At 38.3% G+C, this 19898-nt stretch overlaps 3 protein-coding genes and 1 long non-coding RNA gene across 8 annotated transcripts in view; 1 reads left to right on the top strand and 3 right to left on the bottom strand.

Moving 5' to 3' along the window:
* The window catches only part of mfsd10 (major facilitator superfamily domain containing 10), a 53319-nt gene extending 52964 nt beyond the window's left edge, over positions 1–355 (bottom strand). For 2 of the 3 annotated variants that reach the window (XM_073950363.1, XM_073950362.1), the window contains exon 1: positions 280–355. The gene's annotated coding sequence lies outside the window, so the exon portion shown is untranslated. 3 annotated transcript variants of the gene reach the window in all.
* Positions 356–4578: 4223 nt separating this feature from the next.
* coq2 (coenzyme Q2 4-hydroxybenzoate polyprenyltransferase) lies at positions 4579–19425 on the top strand. Of its 2 annotated transcripts, none has more exons than XR_012405661.1 (8): positions 4579–4617; positions 6422–6798; positions 9785–9951; positions 12507–12628; positions 15517–15602; positions 15722–17282; positions 17831–18167; positions 19163–19425. XR_012405661.1 is itself a non-coding variant. In NM_001089486.1 (8 exon segments), coding segments are annotated over 7 exon segments (1137 nt in total). In that variant the 5' UTR covers positions 4583–4617; positions 6422–6521; the 3' UTR covers positions 19325–19423.
* LOC141385669 (uncharacterized) lies at positions 10116–12919 on the bottom strand. The gene is made up of 2 exons (XR_012406494.1): positions 10957–12919; positions 10116–10207 (listed from the first exon to the last, which is right to left on the bottom strand). It is a non-coding gene; the product is annotated as an uncharacterized lncRNA (long non-coding RNA).
* The window catches only part of gldc (glycine dehydrogenase (decarboxylating)), a 32442-nt gene continuing 31933 nt past the window's right edge, over positions 19390–19898 (bottom strand). The window contains 1 exon segment of one of the 2 annotated variants that reach the window (NM_199554.1): positions 19390–19867. In NM_199554.1, the coding sequence (NP_955848.1) occupies positions 19730–19867 (138 nt within the window). In that variant the 3' untranslated portion in view covers positions 19390–19729. 2 annotated transcript variants of the gene reach the window in all.

The raw sequence follows: 19898 nt of genomic DNA, 5'->3' as shown, positions 1-19898 counted from the left end.
AAACATTTGATAAAACTAAAAGTATTCATCTTTAGCTACTCTGTTATTTACGTTTGCTCTTAAATAACCGATGACTATCTTAAAATCTCATTTTCACAACTCAATAAAACCCCATTGATTGTATGAACTCTCGCACCGCCTACTTGTCTGCACTCAACCTGAGGAGTCGTCAGGAAAACAAGCAGTTCTCAAATAAACCGTAACAACACCTTCAGCGTTTGTGACTCGTTAACTTTCTTCGCATAAAAACCAGACTGTGCAGTTTTCTCGATATCTTACCGTGAGTTCGCAATCAAAGTTGCAAGAAGATGCTGCTACTTCCCCACACACTCTCACACACACACTCCCTCATCATGAACACACACCAGGAAGAGTGTCTCATTTCAGCTGCTACGACAACCGTGACGTGTCACAAAGCGCGCTCACAAATTCACAAATCAGAGTTTACACAATCTAACGTTTCATAAACAACACATTACACCAAGAAAGCAGTTAACACCTCTAAAACGTTTGCTTTATTTGATATTCTGTGTTATTTTTTATGATTTTTTTCATGTTCCTTTTCTCTTTTTTATTTTTGACATTGCTTTCATTCATTCATTTTCCTTCGGCTTAGACCCTTTATTCATCAGGCGCCAGTGTTTAAACTAATAATGCAACTGTTAATCTGTTTTTCATTTTAATATTCAAAGTTTTTTTTATTTATTTAAAATTGGCAGAATTTAGGCTACTTTTCCATACGCCACAGCAAAATGAATCGCCTAATTTTATTATTTTAACTATTCTAGTTCAGTAAAGTTAGCAACAGATTGTGACGGTTGAAAAGAGGTGATAGAATCTGTTGCTAACTTTACTAAACTATTGATTCTTTCCTTCTCACTGTCTTTCCCTACTGGAAAAAACAGCCTAAAGCAGCCTAGGCTGGTTAACTGGTTTTAGCTGGTCAACCAGGCTGGTCTTAGAGGGGTTTTGGCCTTTTCCAGGCTGGTTTCCAGCCATTTCCAGCCTGGTCTTAGCTGGTCTGGCAGGGAGATGACCAGCTAAAACCAGCTTGACCAGCCTAGCCAGGCTGGGAGCCCAGCCAAAACCAGCTATGTCCAGCTTAAACCAGGCTGGTCAAGCTGGTTTTAGCTGGTTTTAGTTGGTCATTTTCCAGCCTGTCCAGCTAAGACCAGGCTGGAAATGGCTGGAAACCAGCCTGGAAGTAGCCAAAACCCCTCTGAACCCAGCCTGGTTGACCAGCTAAAACCAGCCAACCACCCTAAGCTGTTTTAAGCTGTTTTTTCAGCAGGAAATTCTCTTTGCTTTTGGTATACTTCTTTAGAATTGTCATATCTATCTTGTTACAAAAAATGTAACATCTGTAGTGTTGTCAACAAACACAAACTACATTCAGGCTGCGAATAAGAGGGGTATAGGGGGAATGACCCCCCTAATTAACGCTTGAATCCGCATGAAGGACGTCAAAACAAGATGTTGGGGAGGGTGGGGGGTTGGGGGGTCAGCCCTTTACCAGTAAGAAATAGCTTTATCTGATCTCTAATCTATATCTTAAATATTAATAATTAAAAATGTATAATATAAATATACATTTGACCCGCCTAAAACGTTTTTTTTTTTTTTAACATTGTGAATGCATAATCGCGCCAATCAATGTTAGGAGAAATGTCATTCAGCAGTCTGAAACTGGCACTCTAGAGAGCACCGATAGACATCTTAAGTATTCACAAAACACATTTCTTATAAAATAAGTGTTTATTTCTGCTTGTAGCCTAAAAATTAGACATAATTTGTATAGTTTGACCTTGAGTGACCTCTAAAATGGTCACTAAATATCCCTCAAAACACTTAAATGCTTCTGTTTTATTAATAAATTACATGTAATTTAAATACATCCATACAGTTGACTCACTGAAGCATATGTATTACCAAAATACTAGCGAAAAAAGTTGACCCCCCCTGATCGCCAATGTATAATTCGCACACTGACTGACTGGGGGAAAGCAATTTTACAATCTTATGTCACTTTTTAAAAGTAGCTACACTAAGTAATGTTTAAAGAAAGGTAATATGAATAGTGTTGTGTGTGTGTGTGTGTTTTTTTTTAAGTTTTATTATTTTTTTAAAGCACAACATAAAATTGTAATACATGCCAGGTAGCAAATAATTCTAGCCCAGATGTGGCATAAAGTGGGTACAGCAGACATTCATTTAGCACTGGCATACAGCATGTGAGACAAACATTGCCCTGGTTTGGCAGAGGTGGCACCGTCTTTAAGGCAGCACACAATGGGCCAGATATAAATTGTAGTATTTGGCCCAGACGTTAAAAATATATATGTGGGCCGCGTAAGTTTGGCCTTTCTTGGCCCACATTTGAAGTACATTTCAGTTATTTCTGAGTAAAGAAAACAGTCTACCATGACACAGCAACATATCTGGCCCAATTATGGGTTATTAACTTGGCTGAGGACTGACCCAGATATGGTCCATGTTTGGCCCTTATATGGAAGCCAGACTTGGTCCAGTCATGTACCGTAATTCACTGCGGCATGTGGGCCAAGCAAAAGCTGATTGTGTGGGCCAGATCTGGGCCAGAGAAATTGTGCTAAGTGGGATGCTATTATTTTTTACTCAACAATGATTATGACTGTATCATGACTGTTCATTATATGAACCACTACTGTAGTGTTTTATAATGTATATATTGTAGTATTTACAGCTTGAGCATACTGTTAACTATTGTGAACCATAACTGTTTTTACTACAGTAAACTGTGGTGGGTTTTACTACTGTATAAGATACATCGCAGTATTGGGTTGTTTATATTACTATAGTCGTATTACAACTTTACCTGAGATTAACTCAAATATTTTATTATTATATTGCATTTTCAGATTGATATGATTGTGTATTCTTCTATGTATAAACAAGTTTATGATGAATAATTGCATTAACATCATTTTATTTTCACTCATGTAATCCAGGTGCCTTTTTTTTTTTTGGCTGTTACACAATATTTGCTGTGGCCGTTGCATGTCAAAGGTCTTAGTGACCTCAAAGTCCCTTTAGTTTTTGGTGATACATGCTACTGTCAACTCATTTAGGTTATTGTGAGTTAGCAAGACCTAGCATTTTCTGTAATCTTTCGTTATTATTATTTTTTTAGCTCTGTTTTATTGAGTCTTTGTACTTAAATATAAGTTTTATTATGCTCATATCTTTATTTTATGTACACCCCTGGCATTGTTCTGTATGTCAATCATGCATTAAAAAAAAAAAAACGTTACTATATTTGTCAGTAAAAACCGGAACTGCCGCCCATTCATTTTCAACATCTGTTTCATCCACATTGTCATGCTTTCCAAAAACCACCAGAGGGAGCTGGGCGACAATTTTTTTCCACACAAAATATAGTTATAAATTGATTATCTTAACTGATTATCTGATTATAAACTACTGTCTTTTACTAAACTGTCACAGCTATATATATATATATATATATATATATATATATATATATATATATATATATATATATATATATATATATATATATATATCTTTTTAATTAATTATTAATAGTTAATTTGTTTCTATTGCTAAGTTTTGGTTTAAGAACAATAAATTGCTAACTTTAAATTACTACAGTAATAAATGTGGGAAATAATTAATTAAAAAGTTATTAGAAAATTAAGCAAATACACACTATTTAATCGCTTGAGTAAAAATATATATTTTATATACTATATATATATATATATATATATATATATATATATATATATATATATATATATATTCATTTATAATGAAAGAAATAATAGCAAGTTAATATAGGCAATAATAAATTTTTATATGTAATAAATAAATATATAAATATATATATATATATATATATATATATATATATATATATATATATATATATATATATATATAGTATATAAAATATTTTTATTACATATAAAATTTATTATTGCCTATATTAACTTGCTATTATTTCTTTCATTATAAATGAATCCATTGTATAAATTAAACCTGTCAAATTTAGATCGTTTAGCAAGGCCAGCAAACGAGTATTTGCTAAAATCACTCTGTCGGATAATAATGACTGATCATCTATGAATGACTGATAGAAAACTGTTCACTCTATTATATTGAATGGCGATCGGAATCAACGCTCCCCATTCGCCCGTCTCGATCACAATGTTTGTGAAATAAAGTAAAGTAAACACTATTGTCTTAACCATGTATGGTTTGCCTAGATTGTGTGTGCCTAAAACGTGTGGTTCTGTGGGCCTGCCTGCAGCTTCCAGCTCCTTTGAAACCAGAGCACCCGGAGGAAACCAACGCGAACGCAGGGAGAACATGCAAACTCTACACAGAAATGCCAACTGACCCAGCCGAGGCTCGACCAGCGACCTTGTGAGGCGACAGCACTACTACGCCACCGCGTCGCCGGCCCTTCCAGTATTATCTGTAGCCACTATCACAGACACCTGCTTTAGAATACACCACCAAATGACACCGGAACCATACAGAAAACAAATGTTTCAGGGGGAACCACACACCGGCGCACACTATATGAAGGACTTCAAAATATGTCACGGTGCTGTAAGTTAAACATGACAAATACAAATATATGACTTATAAAGGTTTCAACAAAGAAAACTGTGAGATATTTGTAATGTATTGACTTTAAAAAAAATACATTTTAGCGACGCTGCTTTTAGCATATTTGCATGATCTATCAGTTTCATAATATTGTTTCAATAATAAATGTTTAAAGCAACAGAAAAGGAATGTTTTTAGCCTTACAATTGTATTTATTAGGCTTACAGTGTACTTGCTAACGGTATTAGAAAAACACTTATTCACGCAAATAACACGAAGTAAGTTACTTAAGTGTAGAAATGGATATCCGTGGAAAAAAGCATAGGAAAAATAAATAATGTAAAATAATTAATACTATAAGTATAATACAACTTAAAGATAATAATCTGAATTTATTTATTTATTTTTATTTAAGATTTTCAAATATTACAAACAACAAAGACAAAAACAAACAAACAAACCATCCCCAAGCGCTGCAAATCAAATAAACTTTTATAAATGTAAGTTTAAAATAGAGAAATAACAAAAAATAAATAAAATAGTCAAAACAAAACAGGAGAAGCCAGAACTTTTTTAAATAAAAGTTTCAAAGTTTATGTAGAAAGGATTGGAGAGATTTCCAAAGTCTCCTGAATTTGTCCTGCTTGTGGTTGAGTTTAAAGTTAGTTTTTCCAAAGGAAGAAAGGCTGACAGCTGAGAAATCCACATGGAAATAGTTGGAGTTTGAGAAGTAGACCATTTTAATAATATACATTTCTTAGCCAGAAATGTCAGGGTTGTGAACAGAGGTTTGAGCTCTGAGTCAAAAAGATCTTCTGGAATGTCATTCAACAACAAAAGTGAGGGGGAGAAAATAAAACGTTTCTCAATTATCTCCTGTATTGCAGAGTAAACCTCTCCAAAATGGTTGGATGTAAACACAGGAGCACAATACATGAAAAAAAATGTGCCCTTGCAAGTTTTGCACTTAAAACAGAGATCAGAACAAGCATGGAACATTTTATGCAGACGAACAGGTGTAAAATAAATTCTGTGAAAAAACTTAAAATTTTGTTTATGTATGGAAATTGAGGTACATCTTGGAAAGATACCTCAGATCTTGAACTAATCTTCAGGGTCAAACAAAACTCCTAGGTCCCGTTCCCATAGTGGTTTCAAGGAGTCATAAACTGAGGAATCAGAGTAAACTACAATCTAAATTTTCAATGAATAAATTCGTAAAATGTATATTTAATATAATATTCTGAAAAAGTTCATTCAAAATGATCAAGTAACATACTAAATAAAATGCGCCTAGATACAAAGAGATTGTAAACATGAGTTGACTTGGCAAGACACTATAAATACGATTCATTCAACTTCAATTTGTCTACAACAGGGGTGTCAAAGTCAGTTCCTGGAGGGCCACAGTTCTGCACTGTTTAGCTCCAACACACTTACCTTTAGGTTTCAAACAAGCCTGAAGGACTCATCCATCCATCCATCCATCCATCCGTCCATATTCACATATGTATGTATAACAATATGGCTTTTAAACAGACAGTAATTTGCTAAAATAGTGCATAATAATAGCCATAATAGGTGCAGTGGAGCAAAAAAAAAAATTATATTCTTCAAATCTTCTTAAAACCAAAAATTAAATGTGAATATAATTAATTAAATGTGCGAATATAAAACCAACTTTACCTCCGTTTACACTAGAATGCAGTATTATAAGAAAACTCCTCATTCACTCAGCTTGATGACTCGTCAGTAATCTGCATTGAATGGCTTGTATTGTGTTTCTGCTGTTGGCATCGGTCAGGTTCATTGTTCCTGAAGAGGTCCCTCATTTGCACATGAACGCGAGCAGACAATGAAGCGGTTTGCTACTTCGCAGTCGTGCTGAAGGCCCAAATATCAGGATGATGTCCAGCAGACTGCTGACACTGAGGCCACAGATCTGCTCTGCCCGCTTTGCAGTGCTCACAAGACGCCATGAAAACATCACAGCGGCCTTCTGTCGGCCCGGATCCTGCTTCAACACATCTGATGAGCACAAATGTAGATCTCGGACTCCTTTAGTGGCGGGTCACTGTTATGGAAGACGCTTTTTCAGCCTCACGCCTGCTGGGATTGTAAACGCAGCCCCGGCGTCTGTTCAGCCATACCTCAGATTAATGAGACTGGACAAACCCATAGGTGAGCTTTCTGTATTTCACACTCTTCTGTCCAGGATGCTTTAGCACACACAGGTGTCAAACATATTAAATATGTGGCCCACAATAAACAATATGTGCAGGGTGCGAATTATACATTGACTCATTTCTAAAGGTGTTGTTGTTGGTAACAACCAAAGAAATTCATATATGCAAAGTAGGCTTGGCGGTATGCAAATTTTGATACCGTCAAACCTCCTCCCTATTTTACCTCGGTATTCGGTATTACTGTGCATAATAAAAAAAACTACGATGTAAGGCTCAGAGAGAGTCACCAAACTGTTGGCTTGTGCCTAAACCATTCAGAAACTGAATACCGTATATGCGACCTTGGGTTCATTCACGTTACGACTGTTACGATTGAAGGCTGATTTATACTTCTGCGTCAAACACAGGCGTATGCTACGGCGCTGACGCATAGCCCTTCGCCGTGGCCATCGACGTCGCTGACGTGCACCTCTCAAAAAATGTAACTACACATCGCAACAACGCGTAGCGCAAGCTCTGTGATTGGTCGGCTTGGTAGCGCTGACGAGTCTGGGCGGGACCGAGAGCCGCGCGAATGGCGCAAGCGATTGTTTACAAGTGTGGAGTCCCGTGAAGGAGATCCTGATGGAAAGTTTTGTTTTGTGTTTACCTCATAGTTAAAGTTGTTGCACGTCCGCCGGTTCCTGCCTCAAGATGAGCGAGTTTGAGTCACTTGTACAACCAGGAAGTGTTCAGGAAAACTAAAACAGAAGCGAAGAAACTCGACACAGAGCAACATTTACACATCACTGCCAACTAGCATTTCGGAAGTGTTAATGCAGACCAACAGGGACAGTGCGCAGAAGTATAAATGCACAGCTGCGCGCGTTGCCTGTGCCATGAGTTACGCCGGTCACTTGACGCAGAAGTATAAACCAGACCGGGCGGAGAGGCAAAAAGTGTCACAGAAGCCGCTGGTGAAAGTGAAGAGTGATTTGACACAGTGAGGAAAAAAAATCCAGCAAAAAGGTAAAAGTGACAAAATAGCATTCATTCATTTTCTTGTCGGTTTGGTCCCTTTATTAAGGCTGATTTATACTTCTGCGTCAAACGCAGGCGTATGCTACGGCGCTGACGCATAGCCCTTCGCCATGGCCATCGGCGTCGCTGACGTGCACCTCTCAAAAAATGTAACTACACATCGCAACGACGCGTAGCGTAAGCTCTGTGATTGGTCGGCTTGGTAGCGCTGACGAGTCTGGGCGGAACCGAGAGCCGCGCGAATGGTGCAAGCCTGAAGGAGCGATTGTTTACAAGTGTGGAGTCCCGTAAAGGAGCTCCTGATGGAAAGTTTTGTTTTGTGTTTACCTCATAGTTAAAGTTGTTGCACGTTCGCCGGTTCCTGCCTCAAAATGAGCGAGTTTGAGCCACTTGTACATCCCGAAGTGTTCAGGAAAAGCAAAAAAGCAGCGAGGAAATTCGACACAGAGGAACATTTACACCTCACTGCCCACTAGCGTTTCAGAAGTGTTAATGCAGACCAACAGAGGCAGCGCGCAGAAGTATAAATGCACAGCCACGCGCGTTGCATGCACCGTGGGTTACGCCGGTCACTTGACGCAGAAGTATAAATCAGGCTTTAATCCAGGGTTGCCACAGCGGAATGAACTACCAACTTATGCAGCAAGTTTTTACGCAGCGGATGCCCTTCCAGCCACAACCCATCTCTGGGAAACATCCACACATACACACACACACACTCATACACTACAGACAATTTAGCCTACCCGATTCACCTGTACCGCATGTCTTTGGACTGTGGGGGAAACCGGAGCACCCGGAGGAAACCTACGCGAATGCAGGGAGAACATGCAAACTCCACACAGAAACGCTAACTGAGCCAAGGCTCGAACCAGCAACCTTCTTGCTGTGAGGCGACAGCACTACCTACTGCACCACTGCTTCGCTCGACAAAATAACAATAAAGAAAAATAAATTATACAATATTTACAAAGTATTTTACAGGATTGTTCAGCTAAATCAAAACTGTGACCTGAACAAAATCTGTTAACCGATCTCTCTGCCACGACACAACACAGCCTACTTCTACAACTACAACTTGTTTGTAATAGAGATCTTCGCGGGACGCTCTCTCTCATTCATGCGCGCGCACACACGCACACAAAGAGAGAGCACCAAGCGTGCTCTCTAGTTAGACCACGCGCCCGCTCCCTTTCAAATTACACCAGAGTTACCAACCGCTCCCGCGCTTTATTCGAAAATGTATTCCCGCACCGCAAGAAATCTGGTCGGGTCCCACTGCTCCCGCGGTACAGCAGTGGGAATGCAGACCTCTAGTTCTTATTTACCACGTCTCCCTTCTTGTTTGGTCGAAACCGGAAATACTGCCAAACTGCAGGTCACTTGGTGCGCGACTCGCCTTACCTCACCACACCTCTCTCTCTCTCCTCCACACTGTCCCATGATAAAAATCACGCATACGCATTTGTAGTCTTTAAATAAATAATATTTATTATTTAATACTTGTCTCCTGATTAAGTGCATTGTTTTTTATGACGGTTTAACGGTACTGAAATTGACTATTTGCTATTTTTAGATCCCGCTATACACTATCTTACCGCCGGAGCCTAATGCAAAGAAAACAAATCTAATAGGTTTACAATTAAAGTAATAAAATAACAAGGGGAAAAAGTATTGAACACATGAAGAAAGGAAGGTGTAGAAAGGCATGGAAAGTCCAGACAGCAGCTGAAATCTCTCAGTAGTTCTTTAGCAACCCTCTGCCCTTACTCAGTGTAAGTTAATATCAGCTGCTTCCGTTCAACATCTACATTAGCAGATGATGAAGATGAAACCAGAGTGGACATTTCAGCAAGACAAGGATCTAAGACAGCCAAGAGACTCTCAAATGCTTTCAGAGAAAGAAAATCAAGCTGTAGAACGGCCCAGCCAACAATATACATTATACATTGTTTTTGCAGGAACGTGGCTGCTGTATCTGCCATGTACGTGGAGTATCGGCTTGGCTGCAGACCCGGGATGTCTTCCCGATCTGCACATGCTTACACTGTTCGGTGTCGGAGCTTTGCTGATGAGAGGAGCTGGATGCACCATCAATGACATGTGGGATAAAGATTTTGACAAGAAGGTACGAGTAAAGGGCTCAGATGTAAAGGGGTTTTCAAAGCATCAAAACAAGAGTGTAAAATTGTTTTCTAAGCACAACATTACAGCTCATACATTGACTCCTACTTAGACACTACTAAAATGTCATTTAAAGTAGATGTTAATACAGTTATATAAAAAAATGTGTCACTAGTGGTCTAAATTTTATCTTCAATTTAATTAAATTACATTTCATTGTGGCCTGACTCCAATTTACAATGTTACAGAGACAAAAGCCCCTTTCACACATACAGACCTTTCCGGAAAATTGCCGGCAATTTTCCGGAAAGGTCTGTATGTGTGAACAGGTCCTTTTTGAAAATACCGGTAAATTCGTTCTGGCTATTTTCCGGAAAGAGAAGTTGTAACATTACCGGCAATTTGCCGGAATGCTGCGCTGTGTGAATGCAGAAGGAAGATTGCCGTAATAAGCGCGTGCACGTCTAGAACGTGCTGACGTGAGACGTCTGCTTTAGCCAATCACAACAGTCAGACGCTTTTACGTCCGCGCGGTTTGTGAGGATAAAAGCCTTTGAATATTTTAGCTGCTAGAAGTTAGTCAGATTACGTTTGTATGTTCTTCTTAATGCCATCTGTGTAAATAATCATCGATGAGATGCTTATGATAAGCCGTTGTTTGTTTACCTTCAAGCTTTGCGTGCGCATATGAGCGCCTGCACACGCAGATAATATGAATATCTCGACATGCGAAAGTGATCCTGCGAAAGTTGTTCACAATATTGATCATCCACAGAGTTTGTAATTTAGTCAAATGTTTACAAATACAAGCGCAGCCGTTTAAAACTCATTTGTGGTGAATGATGTCAGAATTTACCGGTATTTTAGAATGGATGTGTGAATGCTCTTTTCCGGAAAATTTTCGTAACGTCCTCGCCTGTGTGAACAGCGCTTTTTTGAATATACCGGTAAAGTCGTTCCGGAAATTTTCCGGATATTTACCGGTATCACTGTGTGAAAGGGGCTAAACTGAATCTCACACACATACACGGGTAGTTCAACACAACAAAAAATCAGACAGAAAAGGCCTAAAGATTTGACAAACAAAAGCAATGTGCATTCTAAAACGCAAAAGAAGATATTTTGAAAAATGTTGAAAACTAGTAACTGTTATAGTTGGAAAAAAAGGAATACTATGGGAGTCAATGGTTAAAGGTAGGTATGTAACGGTATCAGAATTTCACGGTATTATAATACCTCGGTATAAATGGCACGGTACGGTATTTATTAAATAATTTACAGGAAAAACAAAACTAATGAAAAGACTCGAAAAAAGTGCCAAAAGTGTTTATTTACCTTAGCACTGAACATATCAGTGACATACAAATTAGCCATCTATCTGTAAGCTTTGAAACAGGAACTTCAATTTTTTAATTTTAATAACAAAAAAACTATTAAACCATATAAAAAAAAAAAAGTTTCAATTTAGTATTGTTGAAAACTCGTCACATTCAACATTTAATCACTCACTCACTTAGATAGAGATGGGTTTTTAAGCAAAATTATCATACAACTATAATCTGGTAAAATCTGGGATCTCTGGGTATTTACAATGTCCCCTGCAACAGAAAAAAACCCTCTCATTTGGGACTGAGGTTTCTGGGACAGAGAGATATGATTTAGCCAAGGTTGACAGCAGTGGGTAACGGTGTGCATTGTCTTTCCCCCACTTGAAAGGACAAGCCATGAGTGAGATAGAGGTCTCTTTGCGGTACAAGTCAATGTCTGTATCAATCTAACAAGTGTGCTGTGTTCTGCAGTCCCCATGACTGTTTTTAGTCGTATTCCCGACTTATATTTCACCACAGTCTGGCAGAGCCTGCATACTGTTTTTTTCTTTGCCTGTCACCTTTTCTCCTTTTTCGTATCTTTTTAGAAAGAAACTGAAATGCTTCCACATCTGATTTAAAACCCACTTTAGGTTCGATCATTTCCAGCTCTTTTTCTTCCCCACTACTAGCAGCACACTCCATTTCCGCATTACTGGATCTGTAGTGACAACATACCACAAAGGATGATGGCCACGCCTAGGCTGATGGGAATTGTTGTTTCCGCTACCTCCCGTTCGTTTCATTCGTCTAAGCAAACTTTTCTCAGAAATATAGTTTTATTGAGTCATGCGCCTACGGTAATATTGAAAAAATTACTATTGCGGTATGACAGTATTTACAATATTGTTACATCCCTGGTTAAAGGTATCCAATATTTTTCAAAAGAACTTATTTTTGAGACTCAGGTTTGAGAAATAGAGGGTGAGTACAATAATAACAATAGAATAATAACAGAACAGTTTTGCATGAACTAAGTCTTTAAAACTTATTAAAAACCTGCAAGACAAGGACATTTGCTAATACTAAAGTGCTAATACTGCGATCTGTAGAATGAAATTGGCATTCAAGGATGTTGGTATGTTGTTTTATCTTAGGTTTGACCAATGATTATCACGGTTGGATTGTTAGCGGGGTCAGGATGTGTTTTTGGCAGCTGCTGGAATCTGATCATCTGCTGTTTTTCCTGTAGGTGTCACGGACTGCCACTCGGCCCATTGCGTCAGGGGACATCACGCGGTTTCAAGCTCTGGTTTTCCTCGGAGGACAGCTCAGTTTAGCGCTGGGGGTCCTACTCAGCCTCAACTACTACAGGTGCTTTTTTTTTTTACACAATTTGTTTTTCGACCTTTCGACCTGCAACATTTCTACCTGCTGAATAGTTTTTTTTATAGGGCGACATGGCAAGGAACTATACTCCCATTGTGCCATAGTGATATAATGTTGTGTCTGAAAATAAGCTAACTTCTGTGTATTCTGATCAAAAAAAATAAGTAAATGTTTTTGTATGAAGTATGTTTATTGTAATTATACATAGTAGAGATGAACAATATATCGGCGTTATCGGCCGATGAATGCTATTTTTAATGTTGTCATTATCAGTCCGATGTCAAAATTAGGCCCGTATCTTGAAGCGGATAGATTATGTAATTGTACAGAACTGTCAGGACTCCTGGCTGATTGGCTGGTTCTATCTGTTCTGTTTGTATTAGCCACATGTTCCTTGGTTTGTGCTCCTGATTGTTTCTCTCCACCCCCATCGTTCTCATAATTTTAGTTGATTTGCTTCACCTGTCTTTGCTTATTTTCTCCTCTTTAGCTCCCCTATTTATTCTCTTGGTTTCTGCTGTTCAGTGCCAGATTGTTGTGTGCTTTTGACCCTGCGACATCAAATATAGCCTTTCTGTGTAGTCCCTGGCTTGCCCAAAGTTTTTGCTCTTGTGCTGCCTAAATTTATGATGTCCTGGACACTGGCGTGGTTCTGACAATTACACCTGCCTCTGTTTCTACTGGCCAGTCTATTTTTTGTTCCTGGTTATTTCTAGTGGTGGGCAAAGCGAGGCTTCGTGAAACACTGAAACTATTGAAGCAAATGTGTCGAAGCTTGAAACGTTTCGAAACACCACTCTGTGACACCTAGTGGTCATTTTATTTGTATTTCACTGAAACAGCTTCAGCAAAGAACAGTTGAGCAAATTGATGTATCAAACCCTACTTTGTAGCCTTGAATCATCAGATGGTTTAGTCGAGTGGTTAGAGTAAGTGACTATCATGCGGGAATAATGGGTTCGAATCCAGACTGGCACAATTGAGTTGAAATGCTTTACTACCAGTTAGTAATGCTTTGTTATTGTATCGTTTTGTTTCAACATTGCTCTGACATACAAATAAATTTGTAAATAAATTTGTATTTTGTTCATATAACAGGGTTGTTACTAGATCAGATACAGTTGTGGCCAGAAGTTAACAATATTTATTTATATTATTAATTAAATTTCCCATTGCATTTTATTAACGTCTATCCAAAACCTAAACCCATCACAGTACTGTAAAAATATGAATTATTGTTTTACAGTGTTACAAAAATGATGCTAAATTAATGGTGTATCCGCAGCTGTATCCTATCTAGGCTACACCATAAAACAGTAACATGATTAAAATACATAAAATCATGATTTTGGAGTATTTGTAATAGTCGAGATTCGAACCCAAAATAAATTTAAAATACAGTACCAAAGTGCACACGCACGGTCCACTAGGCCATACAGGACAGAAACTTAATGAAGATCATGCCAGTCAAATGCAGATTCTCCGGGTCTTGAAACGCCTCTGAAATGATCAATGCTTTGAATCGCTTTTGTCACGTGACCAAGTGTTTCGAAACACTTTAGTCACGTGACCTGGGTGTTTCGGATCATGCTTCGGTACAGTGTTTCGAAACACTTGCGCTTCGGGATCTCGACACTGTGTCGAAACGTCAGTTTCACGTCCGCCATCCCTAGTTATTTCCAGTCATTCTCTTCCCCTCAACTATTCCAGCAAAGTCTGCAAGTATTTTTTTTGTTGTTGCCATTTTTCGTTGTTCATTTTTTGGACTATAATATTTTTTTTTGTTCTTTCTTGATCAGGCTGAGAGGATTGCTTGCTGAAGAGCATTTTTTCCATTTGTCGAAGTGAGGTTTTTGTGTATTTTTCCCCTGAGACTGAGACATTTGCCTTTAGAAGAATTTTTTTTTTTTCAATTTTGCATTCTGGCTTATGAACTGATCTGTTAGAATGTTTGCCTTCTACAATAAATCATTGTCTTCACCTGCATTTGGGTTTTTTCTGTTTACTGGCCCTGATAAGAACTGCCTGCCTCACACATGCGTGGATCAAACTTGTACATTGCACTATTGCGGAGCTTTTCTCACAGTGTTTATTCCTTCAAAGTCCTTTGAACGTGTTCTAAAGTATCCAAAACGCCAAATGGGATGAATTTATGCCGCATTTTCTAAAGTAATACCATCTCTATTCAGCTTTTCCCTTGTAAAGTGGCTCTGAACTGTCAAAACACCTCTCAAAACGCCTTTTTGCACATTACATATTTGTACATACAGTTGAAGTCAGAATTATTAGCCCCCTGTTTATTTTTTCCCCAATTTCTGTTTAACTGAGAGAAGATTTTTTTTTCAACACATTTGTAAACGTAATAGTTTTAACCAATCATTTCTAATAAATAATTAATTTTATCTTTGTCATGATGACAGTAAATAATATTTTACTAGATTAAGACACTTCTGTACAGCTTAAAGTGACATTTAAAGGCTTAATTAGGTTAACTGGGCAGGCTAGGGTAATTAGGCAAGCTATTGTATAATGATGGTTTGTTCTGTAGACTAATCGAATAATAATATTGCTTAAAGGGGCTAATAATTTTTTCCCTAAATGGAGTTTAAAAAATTTAAAACTGCTTTTATTCTAGCCGAAATAAAACAAATAAGACTTTCTCCAGAAGAAAAAATATTATCAGACATACTGTGAAAATTTCCTTGCTCTGTTAAACATCATATGGGAAATATTTTTTGGTTCAGGCATGTTTGATTAGGGTTGGAGCTAAAATCCGCAGGACATCGGCCCTCTGGGAACAAGTTTGGTGATCCCTGCTCTAAATCCTTTTAATCCACCATTTCCCATCTCTCTCTCTCTCTCTCTCTCTCTAGCATCGCTCTCGGAGCCGCCTCTTTGTCGCTGGTGGTCACGTATCCTCTGATGAAGAGAATCACATACTGGCCTCAGTTTATTTTAGGTGCGCTACCATTAGTGTGCTAAATATTTCTAAAACCAGTTCTTCAACCCTTATATTTACACACATTTGTTAAAGTGAAACTATTTCTCGATCTGAACACTGTGTTCCTCCTCCTGTAGGTCTGACGTTTAACTGGGGAGCTCTTCTGGGTTGGTGTGCAGTGAAGGGATCATGTGACTGGTCTGTGTGTTTGCCTCTCTATGTGTCTGGGGTCATGTGGACGCTAATTTATGACACAATCTATGCCCATCAGGTACACAATCTGACTATATTAGTTAGAATCTAGCAACTTTTTTCTTGACCCCATAATTGTTGTTATATATAAAAAAAAATGTACATCAACTTCTGCTGGATTTCAGTTCACGTTGGACCGACTCAAAATAAGCATAAAGCTGCCAAGGAATCACTTAAATTGGAAATAACCGATTGCAAAGTACTTCTTAAAGGGATAGTTCACGCAAAACTGAAAACACAGTCATCATTTACTCACCCATCACAAACCGGTTTGAGTTTCTTGTTTTGAAGAATTTTGGAAATGGTAGCCATTGACTTCTGTACAATTTTGTTTTTCCTAAAATGACTGTGAATGGTTTCCAGTTTCCAACATTTTTCAAAATATTTTCTTTTGTGTTTAATAAAAAAAAAAAAAACAATTAAACTTTGAAACCATTTTGAGGGTGAGTAAATAATACATTTGAATACATTTATTTGGGTGTACTATCCTTTAAAGATGTCATTTATTTGATCTTCATTGATAATTAATAGCATCAAAACAAACACACTCATAAGCCAACAGTACCCGCCCCTTTTTAATATCCCTGCTATCAATGGCAGACTGGGGAAAGATAATACCTCAGGCCACCAATAGGATATATGCGGATGTATGCTAAAGGACTTTTAATTTGCCAGTAACCTGTATACCATTACAGAATCGGCACGTTTAAGGTCTGTTTTCTTTAAAAATCAGCGATCTCCACTGACTGAGTGATATCTGACATAAAGTGGGCCTCAGATTGTACAAGCACCGCATTACATTACCTTTTCCCCCACCATGTCTTTATAAAATGAGCATTTATCGATAAGTGAAGAGCGGGTGAATGTTCCAGTGCTCCCTGTCTGTTATAGTTCCTAGTCATCCACCTTACCGCTTACTGGCTGCAAGTCTGTTTTGGGACTGTGGGGTTTTTTAAAAACACACCTTTAGTTTCCTTCAACGGCAAAAGGAATGGGAGGAATTATATGAAATAAACACTAGTATAAAAATAAAATCTTTATAACTTCAAATCAAAAAATGACCAAGTTGTTGTACTTATTTATTTATTTCTCATGTCAACTTAATTGTTTAACATATATTGTTGGTCATATTTATGATGCATTTATTCAACTTTTATTCTGAAATTTTTGGAGCTTATCACTAGGAAAAAGCAGTTTTTGTTGTGCGATATGTTGTCACAGAAACAGTTGCGATAATCAATAATATTGTCAGTTTGAGATCTTTTATGCCACTGATTATATAATGATTATATAATAGCATAATAATGCAAATAGCCAAAAACCCTTTAAAGTACTTATCATATTTAGATTCTATAATTTGATATTAAAAAGCTAAATGTCTTATTGTATATACTATTAAATGTCCTATTAGGGAAATGTCCATATATAAACTTCGACACCGGTAAGGTAGATTGTAAATGGCTTTAACATTATTTGCGAATTTGTAAATACACTCACCGGCCACTTTATTAGGTACACATTACTAGTTTCAGGTTGGAACCCTTTTGTCTTCAGAACTGCCTTTATCTTTTGTGGCTTAGATTTAACAAGGTACTGAAAATACTAGAGATTTTGCTCCATATTGACATGATGGCATCCATAATGCGACTCTCCCGTTCCACCACATCCCAAAGGTGCTCTATTGGATTGAGATCCGGTGACTGTGAAGGCCATTTGAGAACAGTGAACTCATTGTCATGATCAGGAAACCAATCTCTGTAATTCTTTGTAAACCCTAGAGATGGTTGTGTGTGAAAATCTCAGTAGATTAGCAGTTTCTGAAATATTCAGACCAGCCTGACTTCCCCATTCTGATGCTCGGTTTGAACAGCAGCAGATCGTCTTGACCATGTCTACATGCCTAAATGCATTGAGTTGCTGCCATGTGATTGGCTGATTAGAAATTTGCGTTAACGAGCAGTTGGACAGGTGTACCTAATAAACTGGCCGGTGAGTGTATATATTGAAATGGCAAAAATTTAGGTCAAACTATTACACAATGTCGATATATTGATTATTGTACCAGGCCTGCTTATCACCTGAATACATTTTAGACGTTAACACTCGAACAATTAAGAAACAAAACCTTCTGTTCTTGAGCAGGACAAAGACGATGATCTGAAAGTGGGAGTGAAGTCAACAGCCCTGCGGTTTCAGGAGAACACTAAACTCTGGCTGAGCGGCTTCACTGGAGCCATGCTGTCTGGACTGCTTCTGGCTGGAGTTAATGCTGACCAGACTGCACCTTATTATTGTGCAGTGTCTGCGGTGGCTCTTCATTTAGCACATCAGGTGAGAAGACACATGCTACTTGCCAGCTCACGTGCTTGCTCCACAGCCTGAAGGTATGAGTGTACTAGTTTTGAGAAGGAAAAACGCATACCTCGTAAACTACGTAGTCACGATTGAGTCTTTAGCTACAGTTTTAAATAATCCAAAAAAAAAATGTTGAATGGAAGTCTAGGGAGGGGAAAAAGTGCAATAAATGCATAATTGCATCTTTAGTGATTTTCAACCAATTACACTGTCTTGTACCGATAGGTGGATTTAGAGGTTTTTGCAAAAAAAAAAAAAAAAAAAAGTGGATTTAGCTGGTTGACGCAAAATAAAATTTACCTTGTGAGAAACCAAAGGCAGTGGCGCAGTGGGTAGTGCTGTCGCCTCACAGCAAGAAGGTCGCTGGTTCGAACCTCGGCTCAGTTGGTGTTTCTGTGTGGAGTTTGCATGTTCTCCCTGCCTTCGCGTTGGTTTCCTCCGGGTGCTCCGGTTTCCCCCACAGTCCAAAGACATGCGGTACAGGTGAATTGGGTAGGCTAAATTGTCCGTAGTGTGTTAATGTGTGCGTGGATGTTTCACAGAGATGGGTTGCAGCTGGAAGGGCATCCGCTGCATAAAAACTTGCTGGATAAGTTGGCGGTTCATTCCGCTGTGGCGACCCCGGATTAATAAAGGGACCAAGCCGACAAGTAAATGATGATGATGAGAAAGCAAAGAATTGTCTAAAGTGACTAGCTATTTTATTCACCAGCTAATAACCTTATCATTAACTATTAAAGTGAAACTTCTGAATTTAATCAGAGGAGCCTGACAGACAATGCTCATTTACAAGAAAAGAGGTCTGATGGATTTTTAGAGGGTTTTGCATCTGAACTCTTCAAATGTTTATACATTTACATCTCTATACGAGACACACAAATTTTGATTATGAATAATATTCACGTGAGTATTTTGAAGTGATACTGTGCTTTATAACCTTGCTCTACATCTCTCTTTTCTGCACTCAACAGATCTACTCTGTGGACATCAACAGACCCGAGGACTGCTGGAAAAAATTCGCCTCAAACCGAAACCTCGGACTGCTTTTGTTCTTAGGAATAGTGGCTGGAAATTTATGGAAGAAGAGAAGCGACGAGCAGTACGAAACGCAGCTCAACTCCATTTCACATTAGAACGACTGTATTGTGTAAAAAACAGACATGCATCAGATTCAGGAGTCAAATGATGTAAGCAGGAGTTCTTTAAAATATTTATTAAATGGCTACAAACAGGCTCTATTTCTTAAATAATTAGAAAACGTACATTACATCTTTCAAATTAGGGTTAACGTTTGAGAACAGTGCCAGTAAGTTAAGCCTACATACAGACCAAAAACACCCAAATATTTTTTTATACAGCGAATAAAAATATAAAAACGACAAAAAAACGACGAACCGCCCTCCCCCCTATACAGGTCGATTACAGTATCTGAATCAGATTTGGATTTAGTAAAGTAACAGAGGAGGACAGGCCAGCTATTTGTGCATGGTTTGCGAATGGAAACGTACCGATGATCATATATTGATGGTTCATTTTGGTCATGAGGAAGCTCTTTCTTCATATGGAGACTCGTAGACGTCCATTGGTGGACATGTGCAGACCAGGTGCTGGTCTCCATAGATGTCGTCGATCCTTGAAATGGTGGGCCAGAACTTGGTCTCGGGTCTTACGAAAGGCTGGAATAGTTGAAAATAAGATGCAGTCATT

This window comes from Danio rerio, chromosome 5 (assembly GCF_049306965.1).
Source record: "Danio rerio strain Tuebingen ecotype United States chromosome 5, GRCz12tu, whole genome shotgun sequence".
Lineage (NCBI taxonomy): Eukaryota > Metazoa > Chordata > Actinopteri > Cypriniformes > Danionidae > Danio > Danio rerio.
This window is presented reverse-complemented; position numbering and strand designations above follow the sequence as displayed.